Here is a 24,567-nt window from a genome sequence, read left to right on the forward strand (position 1 = left end):
TGGAGGGGAGCTGGGGTGGCCCTGACCCGTCGGGCCTTTCCCTCAGCCCTCCCTCCCTCAGTAATGGCGGGCACGTACAGGGCCGCTATCTGGGGCCAGGGCTCGGGGCCTTGGCCTACAGGAGCAGGTCAAACATCTGGCTGCTCCGAGTTGTCTCGGGGCTCTCCGAAACTGCACTGAACAGACCAGCCAAAGGAGCAAAGGAGTAGGTGACAGGGAAGCAAGTCGGGTGTGGTCTGAGCAGGAGGATGAAGGAGACGGGAAGCTAATGTTCCTCCTCCTCCTCCTCCTCCTGAACCATCACCTTTGAATATCCCTTGAGGCCTGGAGGTGGCACGGGGACAAACACAGGCCGGAGCCAGGAGCCTGGAGGGAGGAACTGTGCCCAGACACAGCACTGAGGCCTCAGAGGCCCCAGAGCCCTTGGTGGGCAAGTACGGACCCACCCACGGGGCAACATCATCGGGGTGACCCCCTGCCCAGAGACCTGGGGGAGGCAGCAACTCAAACTCCTGCCCCCAGGGATGGACGTACGAGGAGAGCTGGTGTCTCCAAAACCCTCTCCTGAACAATCACACTAGTTAAGAGGGGCTGACTGCTGCTTCCAGTGTATTAACTCACACCATCCTCATGCCCACCCTGGAGGGAGGAAATGTTCCTGAACAGTTTTACAGAGGAGGAACTGAGGCACAGAGAGTTCACAACTTGCCCAAGGTCACACAGCTGGCCCATCCCAGAGCCGTCTGTCCTGAGTCTGTGCCCTTCATCTCTGGGCTGCCCCGCCTCTAAGAGCCTGCCTCATGGCGTTGTGCAGCCGTGGGGATGCTGCGTGAGACGGTGTGAGCACATTGCTGCATCCCCCTGAGGCTGCCTACTGGGCTGGGGCAACATTGCAGCATCCCCCTGAGGCTGCCTACTGGGCTGGGGCGACATTGCTGCATCCCCCGAGGCTGCCTACCGGGCTGGGGCGAGGTAGAGCAGGGCAGATTTGAGGCGCAGGCCTCCTCCCCACCTGCACCCTTGTTGGGACGGGCAGGCCCCACTCACCAAGGGCGGCGACAGGGTGGTCTCAAAGAAGAAAGGCTGGAAAACCACAGTGAAGGACTCCTGCTCGCTGTACTTGCTGGAGGCCAGGAGGCTTTCCCAGGCTTCCTGAAGGACAGAGCAGAGAGGTTCACACCCAGGAGCGTGAGCAAGCAGAGCTGCCCAGCCCCGACCGGAAAGTTCTCTGCAGCCGCTGGTCAGAATCGCCCATCTCGCACTGTGCTCACTTAAGTGCTATTCGGGAGAGTTCCCTCTTGTCTCACTCTTCAGGGCTCTTGGATGAGCCAAGCTGAGTCTCCATTCGCTCCTACAGCCCCGGCATCAGGTAATGCCAGACACAGACCTGAAGTACATCCTCTGGAAGCTCAAGAAGTACAAGCCAGCCTGGCATGTAGCTGAGGCCCCATGTGCTCTTTGAGGCCTAAGTTCTGTAGAGGCATGTGCCGCTAACCACTCAAAAAATGTCACTTCCAGAGGAAGAGGAGTGCCACACAACTTCAAATACAAATCCTACCTTAGCAAACCCAATTAATGGTTCCTGCCAACCCCGTTCTCCTCCGCAACCACCCAAGCCCCCTTGAGCCAGCAGCGCGGGCTCCTGGAGTGGGCTCACCTGGTAGGACCACTGCTTTAGGACCTTGGCCAGCTTGGAGGTCTCCTCCGGGCAACTGCAGGGCTCTGCTGTGGGGCTGTGGGTTAGAACACACCGGGAATGAGAGAGCTGGAGGCTGAGCGTGTGTGTGTGAGAGAGAGAGTTAGAGCATGAGAGCATGAGAGAGCGTGGCAGGGGGTGGGGGGTACGGTGCATCCAGGCTCCCTCTGGCAGGAAGAAGGGGGCTGGTGGGGCCCGGGGGTCACTTTCAGAGTGGGGAAGGAGAAGCTGGAGCCTTAGCGGGTACAGAAGGGAGGAACCAAGTGTTGGGGAAAATGGGGTGGTGGCCCTTCCTGGGGGATGCGTGTGAAGAGAGACTTCCCCTCCCCTGTTGCTCCCAGCACTGGGAGCCACCCCCACCCTCCTCCCCCAACTCCGTGCTCCCCTCATCTGGCTGCCTCCTCAGAAGCCTCCTTGCCCGGACACCCTCCTCCCCCCCTTCCTGTCACCCTCCTTTCTCCAGCCGCCCTTGCCTTGACTTTTTCCACATGAACTTCTTTTCTGTGTTCAAAGCCAGAATTCTTAGAACCTGGCTCCAAAACATTTAAAGTCTATGAAAATTTTCAGAAATGTAACAGAATCAAGTTCTGTGAAGTTAAACTACATTTAGGCTACATGTTTTTCTATCTAATTTCCAGAAGTAACACTTCTTGGTTCATAGATGTTTTGCCAAACGCAACTCTCAGATCACTGTGGCAGGGGTAGGGCCTCTGACACTATGTCAACCAGACCGCGTGTTTTCCTTGATTCGGTCCCCAAAACAATACTCGGACTCTGCCACTCACTCGCGTGTGAGCTCGCATGAGTCACTTCACCCCCTCGGCCTCGGTTCTCTGGGTCCCCCCCATGGGATTGGGGCACATGAGGCGCCCCACTCAGGCCTGGCACGTGGCAGCCACACGACAATGCAGGTCCCGTTCCACTTCCCTTTTTTACCTGAGCTGAGTCCCCTGCAGCCAGGGAGAGACGTTTGCCACCTCGGAGAGATCCACCAGGTTTATAAATGCTTTGGGGACCTAGGAGGACACAGGGAGAAGAAGGTGGACGTTTGCCAAGACGCCTGGCTGCCAGGAGCTGTCTGGACCCCTGGTCTAGGCCCTGTTGGGGGTCCAAAGCTGCCAGCTGTGCCATCCCAGAAACACGTCTCACCGTCCCTCATGGTGGGCAGGACGCCTCCCCTCACAGTGCCAACAGGGTAGCAGGGCCACAGTGCCAAGGGGCCTGCAGAGCCTCTCCGACAGCAGAGCTGCCACCCCGGCCGGGAAGGGGGAGGTGAGAGCCAGCAGTCCCCTCGGGCCCTCAGAACCTGCAGTATCATCACAGTCACTCTAGAAAGAGGGGTCTTGACGGTTCTCAAGCCCCCTCCAGCCCATCATTGCCCCAGACTTGGTCAGAGAGTGGCCTTGGGGAAGAGCAGGGCCGGAGTCCCCAATGAGAAACCGAGTCTCCCTCAGAAACATCCTTTGCAAGAGTGGGCTGCTCTACCCTGACCCGTGTTTTCCTTTCGCAGGGTGAGGAGACTGGGTCCTCCCAGGCTTTCCCTTCCTGAGGGCCTTGACCTCCCTCAGGGGAGTCCATTTCCCCACCCTGGTGGCGGCCACTTGAGGGTGAACCAGAGCCTGCCCCACCCACGCTGTGGGAAGCCGCGGCCTCACCTCCTGCTGCAGGTAGTCCAGCACCCCGGTCAGCTCGGCCATGACGCCCGCCACGTGCCTTTTCTGCGAGAGGAGAACCGTGCTGAGTGAGGGTGGCCACAGGAGGGCCACGAGGCAAGGATGCCCAGACCCACCACAGGCCTGGCCCCTGCACCCCGCCGGGCAAGACGACAGGCATACGATGGGTACCGGCCCCGTCTACGCCCGGCTTTCCACAAACACGCGTGGCGTTCCCAGAACTTCCTAGATTTGTTTTTGCTTTGTTTATCCATTCTCTGGTTCCCCCAACCCATCATCCACCAGGGAAAAGACAAAACTTCCTCCAGGTGAGAAGTTCCATATCAAGAAAGGGCAAACTCAAGGTTAGAGGGAGGTAAGAAATGCCTGGCGTGATTCTGAAGCTCACACTGAGGGACGGGAGACTTGTTCCCAAGGGCAGAGGGAACCGCTTTTTGCCTGCAGAAAACCAGGTCTGAAGGGGGAACACAACTAACTGGATCTAAGGCCCCAGGTGGGTCTCGGAACTTCCACGCGGTCCATTTCATCAGCCTTCTTCCTGCCACATTTGCCTGAAGAGAAGGGTTCCCAGACAAAGCGCATGAGTGGGCCTGTCCCCTGAGTATTTAAACACGTCTCCTACCCACCCAACATACACCCCCCTCCCCTTCCTGCAGGTAAGGAAAATAATAAATGAGAGCACCTCAAAAACCCACGCTGATTTGCCTTTTCGATGTGAAAAATAAATAAAGTTTACAAGGCAAACTCCCGAGCTGCCTGCAGACCGACTGTCCCCCGAGGCGACTTGGCTCAGACAGGAGGACGAGGAAGGCCAAGGAGCCGTTTCCTGGGGGACACAGGCACTGACTCTGGGGACAGCTGCCAATCACCAGCTGGGATTGCGGGGAGGGCAGCCGCCCCCAAGGCAGGGGAAAGTCAACGTCCCTGTCCTGCCACCTTCCGTCCCGCTTTGGTGTGGGGCTGGTGGCAGGGAGGCCGGTGCAGCTGGGTCTGTTGTGACAGCCGACCACAAAGCCTTCTGTCCGGTTTTCTTCTAAGTGAGTCTCTCCCCGAGCGTCACACTTTCCCTCCCAAAGTGCCTTGAGATTTCTAGAAACATCCTCACCGCCCATCTGCACCACATTCGGGATGTTCATCGTCCCCGGGGAGGCTGGGGAAGCCCCAGCTGCTGCTTCCCTGAGCGCGGATCCTCAGTCAAGGCTCCTGCTCACAGCCGCAGAGGGGACCCGGGCCCACCCGGCCACTCCCGGCACTGAACAGACGTCTCTTAGGGCACCAATTGTCCCCGTTTCTTAATGGAAGACATTATGCTCCTATAAAATGTCCGTCATCTGTAAGGTCACACATAATAAACTCCTCCTTGAGCCCAAAGTCAAGAAAAAGCTTATTTCTCCAAATGAACTTGTACCTTCCTATCATTTGCCTCAGCTTCAGAAGAATGTCTGTTATCAAACATGTGCCTGAGACCAGACTTAACTCTTTCTAATAAATTATGTCCTTGGGACTTATTCCAAGGAATAGGATTATTCAGTCAAAAGACAGGGACGCTTTTAGGTTTCTTGACTCACGCTGCCAGCGCACCCTCCAAGAGGCTGCCACCTGTTTCTAAAGGCATTTTCAATGAATAACGTGTCTGTTTTCTTGCCGTCATCAGCTTTTGTTTTCCATTTTTTCCTTCTGATTTTTAAAAATCTTACTCATTAATAAAACTAGACTTTAACTAGAGAGCAGTAAATGAGTGTCCAGACCCTAAAAGGATCCTCATGTCACTGCTATGAGCTCGGCTACCTTTTACCTCTGAAGTACCTTCCTAGAATAGCTGGCCTGCCATAGAGGCCCTGAAGAGGCATTGCCATGCCTGGTGGATGGTTCCTGACTTTCCTCTCCCTGACTTTGGTCTTAAGAAAGCCCTAAAGAACAAGTGACACAGGTCCTTGTCTACTCCCCACTGAAGGGGCCCACGGGGCTCCTCAGAGGAGGAGAATTCCAGGGTCTAAGGTAGGGCAGGACAGTTTAGCGTTTCCTCTTAATGGTGAAGCACCTTTTTCTCATACGAACTTTCAGGAAGCCCTTGACACGACACAGGTAAAGGCGGGGCTGCTCTGAAGGCGAGTGGCGGCCAGGCGCCCATCTGCTTAGCCTTTGCCCTCAGTGGCACCTCCAGTGGCCCCAGGACTCTACAGAGCACATTTTCATGAGCACTGAGGGAGAGATCAGACCCGAGATGTACTTTGAGGAGCATAAGGATGCCGTGTAGAACTTCTCAAATGGGGGTGCTGAGCTATACCCCAGGATTAGCAGAAAGAGGCAGACATGGCCAGAGTCACTACCAGGAAGATGACAATGGGAGCCGTGGCCCTGGGCTTCGTGGGGGAGGAGCCAGCAGGCCCAGGTGACACAGGAAGCCAGACCCAGTAGCCACGAGGGCTTCTGGGGGAAATGGTGTGGAGGCGGCATTTATTCTGGGCTCCAAGGCCTTGGTGGTCTTTGTGTGAACAGAAAATCAAGACGGAAGAAAAAGTGGAACGAAGAGGGAATTGGAGTGGATGCTAGCAAGTGTTGCTACAGTGAGCTAAATTTATGGAGCTATTGGTTGACAGCTGTTTAGAAACTAGGAGTGAGGCACGATGACTTGTGTCTTATGTTTGTGCTTATTAAGAGTGTGAGCTAAGTGTGAATAAACTCAACCCACACGTATCAAATGACTAGATCTTGAGGAAATTTCACACGTGACAAAAATCATTAAGTTTGAGAACCAATGTTGGAAAGGTTGTAGAGAACAGGTGCTCTCAGGCACTGGTGGGACTATAAACGAGTTTGGCCACTTTGGAGGGCAATTAGGCAGAGCCTACTAAAATTCGAAGCGTACATACCTGGGGACCTGCGATCCTATGTTTAGGAGCTGACTCTAGGCACTTTTCTTCAGACTGTTGTGACCGCATCTCACAGTATGAGATGTATTTCACATCACTCTCCGAATAGAAATGGAGCAAAAATCTCAAGAACCAACACTTACTTTACTATTTATACATGCAATGAACTTGCGTATTTTAGTTTATTCTACTCTATTTCTATTTTTTACAATTTTGGTTGTAATCCTTTAAACTGATTTTTTGAGCCACTATTGTGCTTTACTCCACAACTTGAAAAATCACTGTATCTAGGAAGATAGTCACACATGTTCAAGTATTCATGTTAGTGTGTATAAAGACCAACAAGGGGGGTGGGGCAGAGAATGAACAGGGCACATAAATTTCACTTGGCATTGGAGAAATCAGAGGGTGAGTGAAACAATAAACCATTGTTATCTGTATGCTACACACCCAGGAGCTCTGCAGGAGTGTCAGTCAACAAGAGCTAGTCCTGAAGGCAGGTTTCTGCAAGGATTCATCTCCCAGGGCCCATCACTAAAGGAAGGGGAGCTTTGATATGGGCCAGGATCAGCAGGAACATGGAGCATTTGGAGAAAGGCGAGTGTATCTGTCGCAGAACAGGGGCACAGAGAAGAGGAGAACAGTACCTCAAGAAACTCTACCCATGCCTGTGCCTGGCAGAGGCCCTGGGAGGCTAGCTGAGAGGACCGGGGCAGGCAGCTGGGCTGCCATAAACGACAGGGCCAGCTTAGCGGCAACAGGACTTCAGGCTCCTGAAGAAGAACCCATGTACCATTTATGTCACTGTGGCCTAGGTTTCTAAGATGCTCCTTACACTTTCAGCTCATCCTAATCTGGATAATCTTTAATAAGCCTTAAGTCATAAATTACCACCTACATAAATAATAAATGAAGCCCCACATCTTTTCTTTTTTTTTTTTTTTGAGACAGAGTCTCACTCTGTTGCCCGGGCTAGAGTGCCGTGGCATCAGCCTAGCTCACAGCAAGCTCAAACTCCTGGGCTCAAGTGATCCTCCTGCCTCAGCCTCCCGAGTAGCTGGGACTACAGGCATGTGCCACCATGTCTGGCTAATTTTTCCTATATATTTGTAGTTGTCCAGCTAATTTCTTTCTATGTTTAGTAGAAATGGGGTCTCGCTTTTGCTTAGGCTGGTCTCGAACTCCTGACCTCAAGTAATCCTCCTGTCTCAGCCTCCCAGAATGCTAACATTACAGACATGAGCCACCGCGCCCAGCCAAGCCCCACATCTTAGATCCTGTTCCCAGGATGAGCCAAAGAGCCTGGAAGACACAACTGTGTACCCAGATAAACAGCGGCCTTAGCATCACGACTAGCACTCATGGCTGGGGGGTGATGACAGTGCGAATCCTGCTTTATTTCTGAAATTTAGCACTTACATGAACTCAAAATTAAAAGATGCAAAATAATTTTTAACCAACTAGGAAGATAATTTTCCTCAGTTGCAGAATGACTGTTGACTCAGCTTATCTACACCTCAATTTCCTTTTCCTGACAGGAGGCATGTAAATAAAGAACACCTGCTCCTTGCGATGGTTTTGAATGCACAACATTACGTACAACATGATGAATGTACTTAATACCGCTGAACTGCACACTTAATGATGGTTAAAATGGTCAATTTTTATAATGTATGTTTTTTTTTTTTTTTGAGACAGAGTCTCACTCTGTTGCCCAGGCTAGAGTGCAGTGGCATCAGCCTAGGTCACAGCAACCTCAAACTCCTGGGCTCAAGCGATCCTCCTGCCTCAGCCTCCCGAGTAGCTGGGACTACAGGCATGCACCACCATGCCTGGCTAATTTTTTCTATATATATTTTTATTTGTCTAGCTAATTTCTTTCTATTTTTTTTAGTAGAGACAGGGGTCTTGCTCTCTTGCTCAGGCTGGTCTTGAACTCCTGAGCTCAAACGATCCACCCGCCTCGGCCTCCCAGAGTGCTAGGATTACAGGCGTGAGCCACTGTGCCTAGCCTAATGTATGTATTTTAACACAATAAAAAGTTGAAGGAAAAAACACATGTCCACGCATGTTTCCTTGAGCATCCACTTATCCATCCACCCACCCACCACCAGCCCTGACTCTGAAATAGAAGGGCAAGTGGGGATCAGGCAGGTGTAGTCGACTCTCCCCACCCCAGCATTTGCAATCCCTCAGCCTCCCAGCCTGCGGTTTACCTGTTGGGCAAAGGGACACAGGTAACACTGGCTTGCGTTACTGAAGAACACACTGATGAGCTTCCAGTCAAGTTGAAAGTCAAGTTGCTGAAGAAAAGAGCAATAGCAAGAAAAGGAGATAGTGGTAAGAATTTGAATCAAAAGAACCTCTTTCTTTTCATGTCTTTCAATTTCCTACACCCACCACCTTAAAAATCACACTTATAGATTTTTTTCAAAATAAAAAGTATATGGTAGGAGTCTAAAGTGATGATAACTGCTCCAGAAGGCAATTTGACAAAATATATAGAAAATCTTTTTTATTAAAGGGCATACTTTTTGATCTAGTAATTCTATTTCCCAAAATGTATTTTAAAGAAACAGGATACATGAAAGAATTGGCTACAGTGATGAAGCCTTTTCATAAGAATAAAAAACTGGAAACATCACAAATGTCTAAAATAGGGGATTGCTGTGTAAACTGTAGGGCACTCATAAAATGAGACACTAGGTAGCTATTAAAATGATGCTGGAAAATGTAATTATTGTCATAGGAAATAATATTTTGAGAAATGCATGTTACAAAAAGTATATACAACCGGTAACATCTGTTTTATAATATATACAGATGTGCTTAGAAAAATATGGAAGGGAATGTACACCAAATTATTATTAATAACAGTAATCATCTTTGCATATTAGGTTTAAGGATGGTTTTAATATTCTTATCTGTGTTTTCTCATCTTTCTGTAATATACGTGCATTACTCATACAACAAAAACTTGTTTTTTAAGAGGCAGCTTGTTATAGTTAAGGAACATTGGACTGTAAATTAGGCACATTAGATTTTAGCTCTAACTAGCTGTGTGGATTTGAACAGGTCACATGACTTCTTGGAACTTCAGTTTCCTCATCTGAAAAATTACAGGGTTGGATTCAGGACTCCCAGCTATTTTGTAGAATAATTATATTACTATTTCTGAAATTCTGGAATTCTCCTGTTAGTGGGAAACAAACTCTTTATGGTGTAGCTCTTGCACTGGTCACAGTGCTGGCATGACTTAGAATGACTTTCACTTTAACTCATGAATTCTTTCTTTCTTTTTTTTTTTTTTTTTTAAAACAGAGTCTCGCTTTGTTGCCCAGGCTAGAATGAGTGCCGTGGTGTCAGCTTAGCTCACAGCAACCTCAAACTCCTGGGCTCAAGTGATCCTCCCGCCTCAGCCTCCCGAGTAGCTGGGACCACAGGCATGCGCCACCATGCCCGGCTAATATTTTCTATATATTTTTAGTTGTCCAGCTAATTTGTTTCTATTTTTAGTAGAGACGGGGTCTTGCTCTTGCTCAGGCTGGTCTCGAACTCCTGACCTCGAGTGATCCTCCTGCCTTGGCCTCCCAGAATGCTAGGATTGCAGTCATGAACCACTACGCCCGCCCACTCATGAATTTTTTAACGTATGTATAGCTGGCTGAGACAACAGCTTCCCTTGGTTCTAGCAGTCCAAGCTCAGTGCCTGATAAGAGCTAGCTTGCTAGCAATGTTTGCCTTGCTTTGATATTTGCCCATAAGGACAGCACACAGATCAAAGGATGCTTATTACAAACTTATATAGGTTATTGACTAAAGAGTATCTGAACTGTTAGGAGAGTGGGTAACAAGGCACTCAGCATGTATGTTACAGAGGCCTCCACCCTAAGAACTAAAATTAATGTGCTCATTATTAATAACAGCAATCACTGCTACAATGACAGCTACAGACATTTACTGAGTGTACACTGTGTGCCAGGCACATTCAATACCTCATTTAATCCACTCTAAACCCTATGCTGCAGGCTCTTTTACTATCTTACTTCATAAATAGGAAAACCAAGGCTTAGGGAGGTTAAGTGCCTTACCTAACATCACACAGCTAATAGGTGGAGAATTCAAACTCAAACTAATCTCACCCCGGACCCCAGGCTCTCTGCCACCTCCCTATGTGAAACGTCATTTAGTCCGTCTGCTGACTTTCAACAAGACCACACAGAAAACCATTCTGAACATAAGAATCAGTCCTTTTCTTTAACGACCTCCAGAGAATCACCATGGAAAGGACATTTTTGAAGAACTCGGGCCACGCTGGTTGCCAAATTCACGGTAAAATGGAACCGGTGCTGTCATCGATTTGATCTGATTGGTTCGCAGCCAACATGGGCAGCCCAACCAAGCCAGAGTCAGATGGATCCTTACCAGGTTCTCTTTCATGCTTCTCACCAGTTCTTGAGCCTGAATCCACAAGTCTCTGTGCAGAGGAAGGGAAGCAGAGAGAAAAGTCAGTTCAATGTCATTTAGTTGAGGGCTGAAAGCGTGCCCCTTGCCCCAGCCCAGGTGCCAGTCTCTGAGCCTGGCCCACCCCCTGCCTTCTGAAGGGCAGACATTGACCTGCTTTTTAAAATTAGGCCCATCAGGCAGACTGAAGTCAGCATGGGAGAGGCATTTTGGCTTTGACCTAATACAGACCTCTATTTTTAAGCCTCTTTGACTTTGCCACCTCCAGATCCTCCCGCCTACTTGCCCAAGGCCAGCAGGAAGGCATAACCACAGAGACAGAAAGGGAACTCACTCAGCACCATCGTGAGATGTAACCCTCTCCCCGGGAGGGCACGTGGGCATCAGGACAGCAGGATTGAAATGTCCAACGATATCTGAAAGGACTAAAGAGAGACCTGGATTGAGGCTTTGTCCTTCACAGCTGGAGGTCACCTCTGAAGACTGACCCCTCACACCCTGCCTTGGGCTGTGGGGTCAACCCTGTAGCAGGCCCCCGGAAGGGAAGGAGCTAAACAAACATTTGTCAAGTGCTAGGCCAGGCCCAGCGCTAAGCACTTTTCATGTGTTGCCTCACTCAATCCTCAGTAACGAACCTGTGACAATACCATTCCTAAGTTAGGAAAGGGGAAACTGAGACTGAGGCAGCTGCCCAAAGCCTCACCACTAACTGAGGTTGCCGGGATTTGATCCAGAGTTCTAGGACACATTTAATTGTTATGTGCTACTTCCTAGTTAGAGAAAGTGACGCTGGGACAGGGGCTCAGACTGCCTTCCAGCCCCCCCTCCCTCCTCCCGAGAGTGACAGCAGGGCGGGAAAGCTCCAGGGAACACACAGAGAACATGTCCCAGAGCTGACAGCCAGAGGACCGCTAAAAATAGTGCTGTCAGGAGCAGTTAAGTTGTGTCTTGCTCCGAGAGAGGAGAGGGCAGAGCAGGGAGAGTGACATGGGAGTGAGACGCCTCTACCCGTTCCCAGTCCCCCTCTCTCCTTGCCCCCGTGAAGTGCCTGGGGGCTTCTCGGCACCCGATCCAGCAGGCAGCTTTAAAGTGGCTCCTGAGGCTAAGCAGGCAGCCAGTAGGGTGGGGTGGGAGAGCTGGCCTGAAGTCAGGAGATGGGTCACTTTGCAATCTTGGGCGGCCACCTAACTTGTGTGTGACTCGGTTTTCCCCGTCCTTAACCCAGACTGGGGAGCTTCGCTCTAAGCAGAGGAGCCCGTTCCCACCGGAGGTGAGAGAGCAGGAAGTCCTGAGCCCCATTCAGGATTACAGGGACAGCATGCTTGCGTGCACGGGGACACTCGCCCCTTCACGTGAAGAGAATCTGTAAGGACCGATGACAAAACACAAATATCTGGAGACAGGTCTGAAAGAGACTGCTTTCCAGATTTAAGGTATTAATATTCTATTGCTTCTTTGTGATAAAATATGACCTTAGATCTTTTCACATAAATTTGCCATTTTGTTCCACGTCTGCTGTGTACCTGGGCTGTCCTCACTGCCTCCCTCTGGGTTCCCTGACAGCGGTGAACAAAGGGTACAGGCTGTGGGGTTGGATGCCTGGAGTCACAGGGATTCTGCCACTTATTGACATGTAACCTTGGGAAAGTCCGTGTACCTCCTGACACTCAGTCTTCCCATCTGCAAAATGGCTATGATGGGCAAGGCCACAGGCAGATTTGGAGATTCTGAGGTCCTGGAGAGCACTAACATGGGAGTGAAGGACAGGTGGGCTGAGCCAGGCCAGCCCCATCCCACTCTGTATAGGCCTGGGTGCCCCTAGAGCACACTCTCCTAGGAAGACCAGTCACTCCTGCTGGCTCAGCCCGCCCAGCTGAGCTTCCACCTGTGGCATTACGGCACCCTCTCTCTTTCCCCCCACCAGGTACGCATGAGCTAGGGCAGCTGCAGCCAAGTCCTGCCTTCGAGGGCCTCAGAGGCAAGATCTGCCTGCACGTCTGTCTTCTGCTGCCCCTCTGGCCGGGTGGGATTCCTGGCCACTCTGTGCTTAAAGGGGGGCTGTCAAACCTATTACAGGGTGGGTGAGGACGGAAAAAGGAGACAGATTGGGAAGTCAGGCAAAGCAGCAACTGCATCTGTGGCTTTAGGGTCTAAACTACATCCCATGTAGTTTAGACCCTAAAGTTTAGACCCTAAACTACATCCCAAGGTGTCTTCCCAGACACCTCCAAATACACCACTTCATTTCTTTTTTCTGATTGTTTAAAGGTAAATAGGGCCAGGCCTAGGCACAGCCATGATAGCCATTAAGTCAGCGACAGGCCTCCTCTTTCAGAACCCTTTGACCTTTTCCAAGGGGACCCTCCTATCTACCACTTTGGCCGCCAATATCCCCTCGGCTGTCAATCAGATCCTGGTGGGCTCAACCTTCCCTGCCGGATCACGAGTTCTGCAGGCAGGGCCAGTATATCCTGTTCATCTCTGTCCTTGCCAGGAGGCCTAACGATTCACCAGGCCTTTCGTGTAAACCCACTGGCTGGATTGCCAGGGCATCGGCTACCTCGCTTGTTTGTCCCTCCAGCTCAGCAGGGCACTTGCACTGGGGGGTGTCTTCTCGCTCTAATTACGGGGTGCCTGGTGGTTTCCCTTGTTCTTGATTCACGAGCACCAAGCATAGGAGACTAACATCCTGCTAGGCTGGTTCAGCTGCCTAAGGACTTAGGGGTTTCAGTTGACTTCATGGAATCATAAGGTGCCTCTGCTATTAAATGGGGAAAAAAAGGTTACAGATAGTATATTGATAAGCACATTCCAATATCAAAAGGCCAAAATGTTGACAATAATTATCTCTGAATAGTGCAGTTACAGCTGACTTACTCTTTTACATTGCATTTTCCTGAATCCAATTAATGTATCTATTTTACAAGTCAGGGAGATATTACAAAATGAAATAGACTGAAAATTAGATCTGAGTCCTCTCCTTGGATGGGGGAGTGAACCACAGATATTTTTCCCAGGAAAAGTGCTACAAGTCCAGCCCTAGGGTCCAGGGGAGCAAGAACCTCAGGCCCAGCCACCCCAGATGGCCCCTAATCCTCTCCTGTGCCCCCCTAATCTTAAGCCAGTGCTTCCTGGCTTCTCTTTGCCTTGGATACGTTTCTCATGGTCTCCATTCAGCGTACGTGACTATTTGTACCCTGGCCCTCCCTTGTCTGTCCTCTCAGAACGCCTTCCCCTTTCTCCTTGGCTCTGGTGACAAAGTGGCCAGCAGAGTCCATTCTCCTTATTAATGAGGACGCTGCCGTGTCGGGAGGGGTGTGGACAATGTGGAGTATGCTGTGAAAACCAGAACTCACCTGTCATCACTTCCATGCACGCCTGCTGTGGCCTTTTTTCAGTCCTGCAAGTAGAAGCAAGCGTGCGAGTGTCAGATTGCATTTGTCACCTGCCACAGCCTTCCCCTTGGCTGTGGTCTATTTCATAATGAGCTTTGGCCCAGCCTTGCTCTGTTCTGGAAATACCCTTTCTGGAGTCAGAGGCACCAAAGTAGCCCAAATGGGGCAAACAGCTCCCTTTGGACCCTCCTCCCTTCCTTCCCCCCCCACCCCCAGTCTGGCCCACAGCTGGGAGGGGATGACCCCAGTGTGGAACGAGGGAGGCGGCCTGGTGGTGAGAAACAAGAGCTCCATCTCTCGGCCTTTCCCACTTCTCCTCCTCACCCCCTGAGGGGCTACAGGGACTCCCAGACACTGGGAGGTTGGGCCAGCAGGCAGGAGGCTGGGTTCCGGTGTCTGCTCTGCCACCTGCTCCGAGGGTAGGCTCAGGCAAGGCACCTAATCTCCCCAGCCCTCGGTCTTCCCCATCAATAAAGCAAGGACATGAGATCAGAGCCTCCTTTCTGCTCCGTCTGTGATTGCAGGATAGTTACCATTTTTGCTCCTCCAGGTCAACCAACTCTGGGTCCGGGGACTAGAAAAGACACTCAGTGTTAACAAGGCAGGCAGGAAAGACGGCAGTACCTGTCCTGGTGAGACGTCCAGCTGCCCGTCAGAACACCCTCCCACCCACGAGGGGGGAACCAGGGATCCAGAGAAGGCTCGAGTCCCTCGTGTTTGCGTCACAGGGAGGGAAAAACCGCAGGCTTCCTCAGTGGCGTGCTGGTCAGACCTCAGCGCCACAGAAGGTGTAGACGTTTTCTTCAGTGCTTAGACCTGACTGTCTCACAAGGTCATGTTAGCTTTCTACATAGAAACAAAGGACTGTTTTATTGTGACCCTCTAAAATCTAGAATTTATTTTGTTTGTTTTTCTCCCAACTAGAACGTAAGAGCCATGAAGTCAGGAATTTTTTTTCTGTTTCATACTTGACTATATTCTTTGGACCTAGAACATAAATATTTGTTGAATAAGCACTTTGGAATAAACAAGTTTCCAATTCTCATCCCGCCCCACCCCCCACCTGGGCAGAAGGCTGGGCAACACAGGACTCTCTCTGTTGGACAAGTTCCCTAAGCATAGGGCTAGAGGTGAGACCATGGTGACCCCCCTGAAAATCACGTCCTTTGCAAGCTCCTAAGGATGCTTGGAATCGTAGGATGCAGAAAATGCTCAGCAAATATTAGCTCTCATTAGTAGTATTATTTTTCACGGTTTCTGACCCAAATTGTCTCTCAAGATTCCTAGAAGACAGTATCCCCAGTGTGGTGGTGACAGGCAGGCAGCTCTTCCCACACACCCACCCCAGCCTGCTGCTGATTCCTGTAAGGAGCCCCCACCTAAGCACCCAGCCCAAACCACAGCCCGCCTGTGCACCTGCGGGCACCTCTGGAGCTCTCCAGGTAGGGCAGGCTGACTGTCAAATCCCTTCAACAGGGGACAGCGGCCTTTGTTCCTCAACAACAGGAACTTTGAAAGGTAAATCTTCCAGGAGGAAGTGACAAGTTAAATAAAAATCACACGAAGATGCAAGTCAGGGATTGTAAAATAAATGCCAGACAGGTTAGGTAACCAAGGGAGAAGGCCGCCGGCTGCAGCCAACTGCACAGCCTGTGCCCAACCAAAGGGGGCGCCACCCGCCGGCTTGACCTGGTGGTTGTCAGGGGAACATGGGCCCATGGCTGCCAGCATGATTTTTCAAGAGAGGAAATGAAAACATTTATTCGACATCTCTTGGTTTCAATGTTGGCTACTGATTCAATTAAAGACAAAGCGGGCCGGGCGCGGTGGCTCACGCCTGTAATCCTAGCACTCTGGGAGGCCGAGGTGGGCAGATCGTTTGAGCTCAGGAGTTCGAGACCAGCCTGAGCAAGAGCAAGATCCCATCTCTACTAAAAATAAAAGAAATTATATAGACAGCTAAAAATATATATAGAAAAAATTAGCCGGGCATGGTGGCACATGCCTGTAGTCCCAGCTACTGGGGAGGCTGACACAGGAGGATCCTTTGAGCTCAGGAGTTTGAGGTTGCTTTGAGCTAGGCTGACGCCACGGCACTCTAGCCTGGGCAACAGAGTGAGACTCTGTCGCAAAAAAAAAAAATAAAAATAAAATAAAATAAAATTAAGACAAAGCGTGACTTAGGACCACCAGCTTACTGCTTCTTTTAATTAGTTGACTGATAGCGGGTCTTTTCCCCAGAGTAAGCTTGGCTGGGGGTGGGGGGGGTGAGGAGGTGGCAGGGGAGGGGACTACAGGAACCAGGCCAGGAGTGGGGGCGGGGGGACTCACAGAAAGGGAAGTCTGAGGCAAACCCAGCGAACCCCGACTTCTCCATTTTGTCAGCCAACCATTTCCTCTCTGCGCCCCGAGTGCCTGCCTCATGGCAGGTACTGTGACCCTGGAGACACGAAGCTAAATAAGCCGCAGCTCTATCTTCTGGGAATTCGATACAGTGGATTGTAACCGCCTTGGCACGGGAAATGTCTATGACACTTAGTTAAGTAAAAAACCCAATCACATATAGGATATTGCAGTGCAATCATATCTGATTTTATATATTCCTGTGTCCCTGAGTATTGCTGTATATTGGGGGGGGGGAGACGGAAAAGGGGAGAGAGAGAGTGTGTGTGTGTGTGTGTGTGTGTGTGTGCGCGCACGTAGTAAGGCACAGGAATAACAGATGTGAATGGGGTGGCTTATTTATGCTGTATACAACCTTTTTTCTTATATTGAACGTGTATCACAAGTGCCATTTGAAAATAACTTTTACAAACATTTATATAACTGATTTTTAAAGTTCTATGAGGAAAAATGGGTCTATAGCAATTAAACAAGTGCTAATTATAGTCCCAAATAAGTGATTGGGCCTTGCTTACAGAAAGCTCCAGGAACCCAAAGCAAAAGTGTCAGCATTATGGACTGTTTTCTTTTTAAATTCACTGTCTTCTGTTGTTTTTCCTTGATCTGTTTTTTTAAACACACACCTTAGCTAAGTTCACGATGGCCATGTGTCTCTCAGGACAGATGGAGGAAGATGGCCTGCAGGGAATCATGCTTTCAGGTTTCATCCTAAAGGTCAAGGTGCCTGTCAGTGTACCAACAGAACCCTGGGGCTGCAGATCATCCTGGCTGAGCTGTTCCCGAGGAGGGAGCTGAGTGACAGCAGGAGCTGTCAGCCCTGACTAACTCAGGGGCCTGAGAGCTCTTTCGGAGATGGGACCAAAGTGTGGACGTCACTGTGAGTTTTAACATTAGAAATCTGACTCTGGGTGGAGGTTTCCCTGCCAGAGGTGGAAGAATCCAAGAGTCCCGCAGGGAGCATGTCCCACGTCCCAGGCTCTGGAATGTAAATATCACCCTGCACAGACCCACAGACTTAGCAAAGTCATTCTGCTATCCAGGACTCGGAACCTCTTTTCTCACTTATTTCCATCTCCCCTTTTATCCCTTTATCCAGTGGAAACCCTCATCTTCACCCCCATCAACACACACAAATAGTCACACATACAATTTTAAAACCACCAGCACAGGTAGAAGAGAACACAGGTGGGGAAGCTCTGCCTGTCAGTTTTCTCTGGGCCATGGTCAGTTTCCTAAGACTCTGTCTCTACATACACACACCAGCACCTCCTCACCCTTCTTCCTGCTGCACCCACCTCCTCCATACAGGCCGATCACAATTGTGATCAAGGATAAGGTTGTGGGTCTGGGGAGCTTCACTCAGTGTTCCAGCAGAGCGGCATTCATAGACATGGCAGGGCCAGCACTGTCTGGTCAGAGTGTCCCAGACAAGTTCCAAAGAGGTGGCAGTTGGTTATTTGAGAAGAGGAGAAGGTGGAGGGACAGGCCCAGGGTCTCTGGGGGCATTGGGTTGGGCAGCACTGTGCGTGGAGTATCAGGTTGGGGCTTGTAGCAACCAGGGGAAGGGGCTGAGGCTGTAGGGGTGCAGGCTGCAGTGGGGATGGGGGGATGCTGGGAAGCAAACATGGGTGGGAGGTGGAGCTTGGAGGGAGACCCTGGGGGAGAGAGGAGAATGTCCTGGTTCAGGTGTGGGAGGCACAGCAGGGCTCCAAGGCAGAGCAGAGACCAGGTAAGGAAGTGCTCTGTCTGGCTGCGTCTGCAGCTACTGGGGTTGAGGGGCAACAGGCTGCCTGCGGAGCCTGGGGGCAGGTGGGACAAGGGGAACGAGGGCTCCTAGGGAAATGCTGACCTTCTCTGCTCTCCACCCCGTCTCTCCAGGTGCCTCCTTTCCCTGCTCATCCCTTTCTTTCTTCTCTTTTTTTATTGCTTTTATTTCTCCCTTACTTGGCCATATAAAATATACCACTTAGAATCTATTCTCAACAAGCATATGAAAAAATATTCAGCACCATTAACCGTAAGGGAAATCAAATCAAAACCAGAATGAGATGTCACTTCATACCCATTAGGATGGCTACTATGAAAAACAAAACACGCCAGAAAATAAGTGTTGGCAAGGATGTGGAGAAATTGGAACCCTTTTGTGCTATTGGCGGAAATGTAAAATAGTGCAGCCACTGTGGAAAACAGTACGGCAGGTCCTCAAAAAAATTAAAAATAGAATTACCATATGATCTAGCAATACCACTTCTGGGTATATAGCCAAAAGAAATGCAAGCAGGGACTTGAACAGATATTCGTACAGCCATGTTCATAGCAGCATTATTTTCAATAGCCAAAATGTAGAAGCAAGCCAAGTGTCCACTGACAGATGAGTGAATAAACAAACTGTGGCATGTACAATGGAATATTATTCATCCTTAAAGAGGAAGGGAATTCTGACACATACTGCAACATGGATGAACTTTGAGGACATTATGCTGAGTAAAATAATCCAGTCACAAAAGGACAAATATTGTATGGTTTCACTTATATGAGGCACCTAGGGTAGCCAGAATCATACAGGCAGAAAGTAGAATGGCGGTTTCCAGGGGCTGCGGGAAGGGGAGAATGAAATGTTATTATTATTTTTTTTTTTTTATTCTTTTTAGGCTAGTTGATTCGGCAGGTGAGTTGTTACACGCTCCTTAGTGGATTCCGACTTCCATGGCCACCGTCCTGCTATGAAATGTTATTTAACAGGCAGAGAGTTTCAGTTTTGCAAGATGAAAATGTCCTGGAGATTGGTTGCACAACAATGTGAAAATACTTAATACCCATGAACTGTACACTTAAAAATGGCTAAGACGGTAAATTTTGTTATGTGTGTTTATCACAATTAAAAATAAAATTTAAATTTACTAATATTGTCGTTTTTTTCAAACTTACAAATCAAGTAAGGAAATTTCTTTAATTTATAAATAGAAAGTTTTAAGGATTACTTTTAAAATTCTGTGGTTTTTTTTTTTTTTTTTAGACAGTCTCACTCTGTTGCCTGGGTTGGAGTTCAGTCAACTGATCATAGCTCATCACTGCAGCCTCAAACTCCTGGGCTCAAGTGATCCTTCTGTTTCAGCCTCCCAAATAAAATATCTGGGACTATAGGCACACCATGCACCACTAATTTTTTTCCCCATTTTTTTATATGGAAAAAATGTCTCTATGTAGTTTAGGCTAGTCTTGAACTCCTGGCCTCAAGCAATCCTCCCACCTTGGTCTCCCAAAGTGCTAGGATTACAGGCGTGAACCACCGTGCCCAGCCTCTGTGTGAACTTTCATTTAATTTATCAATAGATTTAATTTATTAATGAGAAACTCCAAAAGTTTCCTCACCGTGATATAAAGGGAGGAATTCATTTGATAAAAAAAGAAAAAGAAAAAAAGGCTCAACCTCCTGGATTTGAGGATTTCTCCAATTCATATAATGTTCTCTCCCAAAATGAAACATGGTGCCTAGTTACCAGAAGCTCATTCAGAGGGTCACCAGTACCAAACCCTGTCTCCCACCCCAAGCTGCTTTAAGTACTCACAGCTTCCAGACTGCCAATGGCTGCCACAAATTTAATATCAGAGGGCTTCAGAGAGTGAACTGTGAAGATAAGAACCCAGGTAGGAAGATCAGATCTATGTTCCCCAAAATGTAGGCCAAGAATGTCATATGGGAGGGGCAGACAAATATCCCCCAGCCCTTGGACAGCTGCTAGGTCAGGCATGTTGGCTGTGGGAGTGGACAGCTGCACTCGGACCATGCAGTCACTGGGAGCCCTAGATATACCGCTTGAAAGAGGCTGACTCCCCTCTGGAGGCCACACTGGTAACTGGACTTGGGCTCTCCAAACAGGTGTTGCATGGAAGGCCATCTCATTTTCCCTCTCCCCTGGCCCTCTTTTTGCCTTTCACATCCCTCTATCCCACGGCCCTGCATTTCTGGGCTACTATTAATATAAGAAAGAGGGCAACAAATTAAAATTAAAACCACCTGGGAACCAAAAGGATCACTTTAGCTTGAAGGTTGCCAGACACTAGCCCTCATAGCCTGTGCGTGCACATAAACACCAGATGCAAGCTGTAAGCAGATAAAATGCATAGAAGTCTCCTGGACCCACTTGGGTCACCAGCATTTTTAGAAATTTAGTCTCCCTAGAAACCACTGACCATACTCCCTGATTGAGGTGTGGGGACATTTAAATGTAAATCTCCTAAAGAAGCCATTTCCTAAAAAGTACAATTTATTTTTTGGCCTAAAGTCCTTATATAACAGAATAGTAAAAATAACATGCTTAACTGGAAACCCCAATCAAGTCAGTATGGTGTAAACATAAAACTGTTAAACACAGTATGTCAAGAAGCCGCTCAGTATGATAAAGGCCAGGGAAGAAGACCAGCAGGAGTCATAGCATGCAGGTTGTTAGACAAACCTAGGCTGCTAGAGGGAAAAATGTTTAGAGCTGCCATTGCGGCTACATTACAGGAATGGACAGCCTGGCCACATGAGTGACCAGGCTCCAACCCACAGCTCCCATGACACCATCCAGCAGCTGGGAAGCAAGATCCAGAGATCTCCCTCATGCAGGTGAGCCACTGTGGAGCCTTGCTGGTTTTATCCCTGAGTGGTGTGGCAGGCTATGTCCCTCCATAGAAGTGACTGAAGGGGAAATAAGGGTGGTGTGAGGGACTGAGAATGAGGGAGGGGGGATTTGAATGGTCAATAAGTACAAGAGGAATAGGGCTGGAGCCACTGCTGGCCATATCAGAGAGAAGACGCTGGGCTTTTATGGCTCATGGCTGGGGCTGTTAGGTAGATAGTGAGGGATTCCAGGTCTCCTAGGGACAAAAGTCGGGGAGGAAGAAATACCCTACAAATCTGCCAATCATAAATAACTTAGCTCCACCTGAAAAAGAATGCAGAGGACCCTCTAGTCCACAGGCCAAGCAGCATGGGTACCATAGAGTCCAGAAATTGACCTAGAACAACCCACACACCTAGTAACACAACTCCCAACTGTCCAATGAAGTGGTTCCATGGTGACATCTGAGCCACTAGAGAGGTCCCAATCCAGGCACTATAGAACAAGTCTCAGACCATAACCAAACTCTCTCTTCCTGCTGCGACAATGGGTCCAGCATCATCTGTGGCATACGTACTGTGCTCTGTAAACCTAGATCTTGCTCTTGCCCTATAATCATACCTTTCTCTCCTCAATAAACTTCATTTTCGGGCTTGCCTTACTTTGCTGTGTCTGGTCATTCTTGGGCCATGAGCGCACTAAGAACCAACATTTCAGACTAAAACCTGACAGGGTCACATACCTGACTTGGATGGCACATTCAATCCCAACTCCTTCGGGTTGCCCAGGAATGGCAGATTCTTCAGGATCTACAACGGAAACCAAACATTAGAAACAGCAACTGTCTTGTATGGAAATATTGCAGGTCCTGAACACTCGGTGTAGAAATGATCATATACTTGTCTTATCTAGGCTCGAAATCCAGAAGCAACAGTTGTCCACAGTCATGTTCTCCTAACCCTATACCCAGTTCAACTAGTAAAAGGGGACATGTGCCCATTGGCAATAATTTTAGCAGGTGGCACGTAAGGTTGTCTCAGAACAGCGGGGTGGAGAGGGAGGACAGATGAATAAAAATCAATTCTTGTGGTGAGGAAAAAGTTCTGGAAATGGCTAGTGGTGATGGTTGCACAGCAATGTGACTATATTTAATGCCATTGTATTATACACCCAAAGATGGTTAAAATGGCAACTTATGTATATTTTATCACAATAAAAAGAAAGAAGAGACATAGTATACCTAGACTAAGAAAAAAAAATCAATTCTATGCTATATTTATTTGTTTTACCTACTTTCCCTCTTTTAATTTGATTACTTACACAAAAGCAAGTATATGAGGCATTATGTTTGTTTGCTGGTAAAAACTGGGTAAACTTGAGACCAGGAGACTCAGACCAGAGTCCTGAGCCCAGGAGTCTGCTCAGAGCAGAGAGGTCCTCAGAACCTCAAGACCACTTGGGCCTCCTCAGAGTCCAGAGCAGCTTCTGCTTCCATGAACAACATGGAAGGCTTAGGGGAAGGGAAATTGCATATTTTCTCCCCAAAATTGACAGTAGAAGGGAAAATTCTCTCATAGGGAAAAATGTGCAGTAAATGAGGGGTCTGACTATATCTCACGAGCACAAGAAGACACAATTTCTCTTAAATCACTGATTACAGTAAGAGATACGGCATTTACTCTCAACTCTTATCTTGTGGATGTTCTGGGAAGACCCCACCCAGATTCCTTCAGATAACTCACAACATCTGCTTCAAGGTCCACAGAGATAATAAGCCCATTTATAACCCTTTCTGGACACTTCTGGGAACCACCCGCTCAGGCTGCAGGGACAACGAGTCCCAAATTCCAGGAGACATGGTCACACTCTGCCGGGCAAGCTCCGCTGTCCCTGGAAGCAGCGGCTCACCCAGCCCATTCCCTCAAGGCCTCAGGGAGGGGCCGGCCAACTTGCAGCAAAACTTGGATTTACCCATTCAAGGGAGATCCCCCCTCTCCCCTCCACACACACACCTTCCACCAGGGCAAAGTCCTCACCTCTGGTCCTGGCTGTCCTTCCAATGTATTTTTTCCAAGAGAGGTATGGATCTGGGTGGTCTCTAAAAGAAAGCAAAAATAGTTCAGATTATTTAGCTCGAATAAACTCCCACCCAAATTCATAGCTTTCGTGCCCTTCCTCCCAGCCCTATTATCTATGTGCCCAGCTCAGTAAACGTCGCTTGTGTTAGGAAAGCCCAGATTTCATTTTCCAACTATTACTTCCGTTGCTTGGCACGCTGTGATTCTGTTAATGTAATCTGTTAGGGCAGAATCCTCAGGTTGAAAAGCAGAAGTGTCATCTGGGAGCGGTCAGCAATCACACTATCTTACGAACAGGCGTATCAGCACGGATTGCTTTATTGGTTCCTTGGCAAAGGGCAGAACCCCCAAAAGGTAATGTTGGACAAATTGTGTTGTTGTTTAGGGATCTAGAACAAAGCAGGGAAGGCAAAGGACATTCCAGAATAGTCTGAAGGGTGACGCGATCTTAGGAGAAGAGCTAATCATGGGATTCCTGGCAGCCACGACTGACTGCAGTGGGTACCTAGACGGGGCAGTGGCAAGGGGTCTTGCCGAATGTGAGGCAAATGAGAAAGGCAGGTAGGGATGTGGCAAAGACTTTCCTTGCCCCAGCTTACTTTGGGCCAGTCTTTAAAAACATTTACATTGTTTTACTTTTTTTAAAAAAAAGTATAATTGGCAATATATGTAACCTAAACATTTGTACTCCTGTAAAATTTTGAAATTAAAAATCTTCTTCCAAAAAAGAATTTATTGTATGTAAATTATACAACTCATTTTAAGTGCACAAGTCAATGAGTTTTCACATAACACGTTTTTAAATTACACAAATTGTATTTAAAAATTAACAGCACTCTAAATTTAAAAAAACGAAAAAAGTCACCCACAATGCCACTACTGACACTCAAAAGTGATTTCATCTGTTCACATTCTTGTGACCACAATCAAGTATACTTCTCAATCAGTTGTGATCAATGCATGCTATTTTGTTTCCCTTAATGTATCATGAGCATTTTCATGTTGTTACATAATTTTGATACTTATTTCAACAGCTACAGGGCACGCTTATGATACTGATATTTAATCAGAGATCTAGGTCCCTTGCCTCCTCTGACTTCTCTCCACCCAGTCTCTGCCCAGGGTGTACACTTCTTGGAAGAGCATCCCACGCCAGAACCTGAAAATGACATCAGACTACACCAAAGAGAAGCCTGACTTGCAGGAGGGGCTTGGCTTCTTTCCTACCCCAGCTTTACTTTTTGACCCTGAAAATAATTTATCTAGAGTTTCATGAGGAGCAACAGTACATTTCCATTTCATGCCTGCTGTGAGATCAGGCACTGATTGAAGATTGTGCACAGAATGACGGCTGTAACCTGCCTCCAGACCTCAGCTA

The 24,567-nt window shown here is 48.7% G+C and overlaps 1 protein-coding gene across 2 annotated transcripts in view; it reads right to left on the reverse strand.

Moving 5' to 3' along the window:
- PLB1 (phospholipase B1) overlaps nt 1-24,567 on the reverse strand; it is a 124,893-nt gene that overhangs the window by 80,409 nt on the left and 19,917 nt on the right. For both annotated transcript variants that reach the window (XM_069495155.1, XM_069495156.1), the window contains exons 3-14: nt 23,148-23,209; nt 21,854-21,920; nt 20,074-20,132; nt 14,635-14,675; nt 14,063-14,106; nt 11,041-11,131; nt 10,668-10,719; nt 8,459-8,545; nt 3,352-3,414; nt 2,633-2,712; nt 1,658-1,733; nt 1,048-1,152 (exon numbers count right to left, since the gene is read on the reverse strand). In XM_069495155.1, coding sequence (XP_069351256.1) covers nt 1,048-1,152; nt 1,658-1,733; nt 2,633-2,712; nt 3,352-3,414; nt 8,459-8,545; nt 10,668-10,719; nt 11,041-11,131; nt 14,063-14,106; nt 14,635-14,675; nt 20,074-20,132; nt 21,854-21,920; nt 23,148-23,209 — 827 coding nt within the window. The remainder of the gene's footprint in view (nt 1-1,047; nt 1,153-1,657; nt 1,734-2,632; nt 2,713-3,351; nt 3,415-8,458; nt 8,546-10,667; nt 10,720-11,040; nt 11,132-14,062; nt 14,107-14,634; nt 14,676-20,073; nt 20,133-21,853; nt 21,921-23,147; nt 23,210-24,567) is intronic.

This window comes from Eulemur rufifrons, chromosome 19 (assembly GCF_041146395.1).
Source record: "Eulemur rufifrons isolate Redbay chromosome 19, OSU_ERuf_1, whole genome shotgun sequence".
NCBI classification, from domain to species: domain Eukaryota; kingdom Metazoa; phylum Chordata; class Mammalia; order Primates; family Lemuridae; genus Eulemur; species Eulemur rufifrons.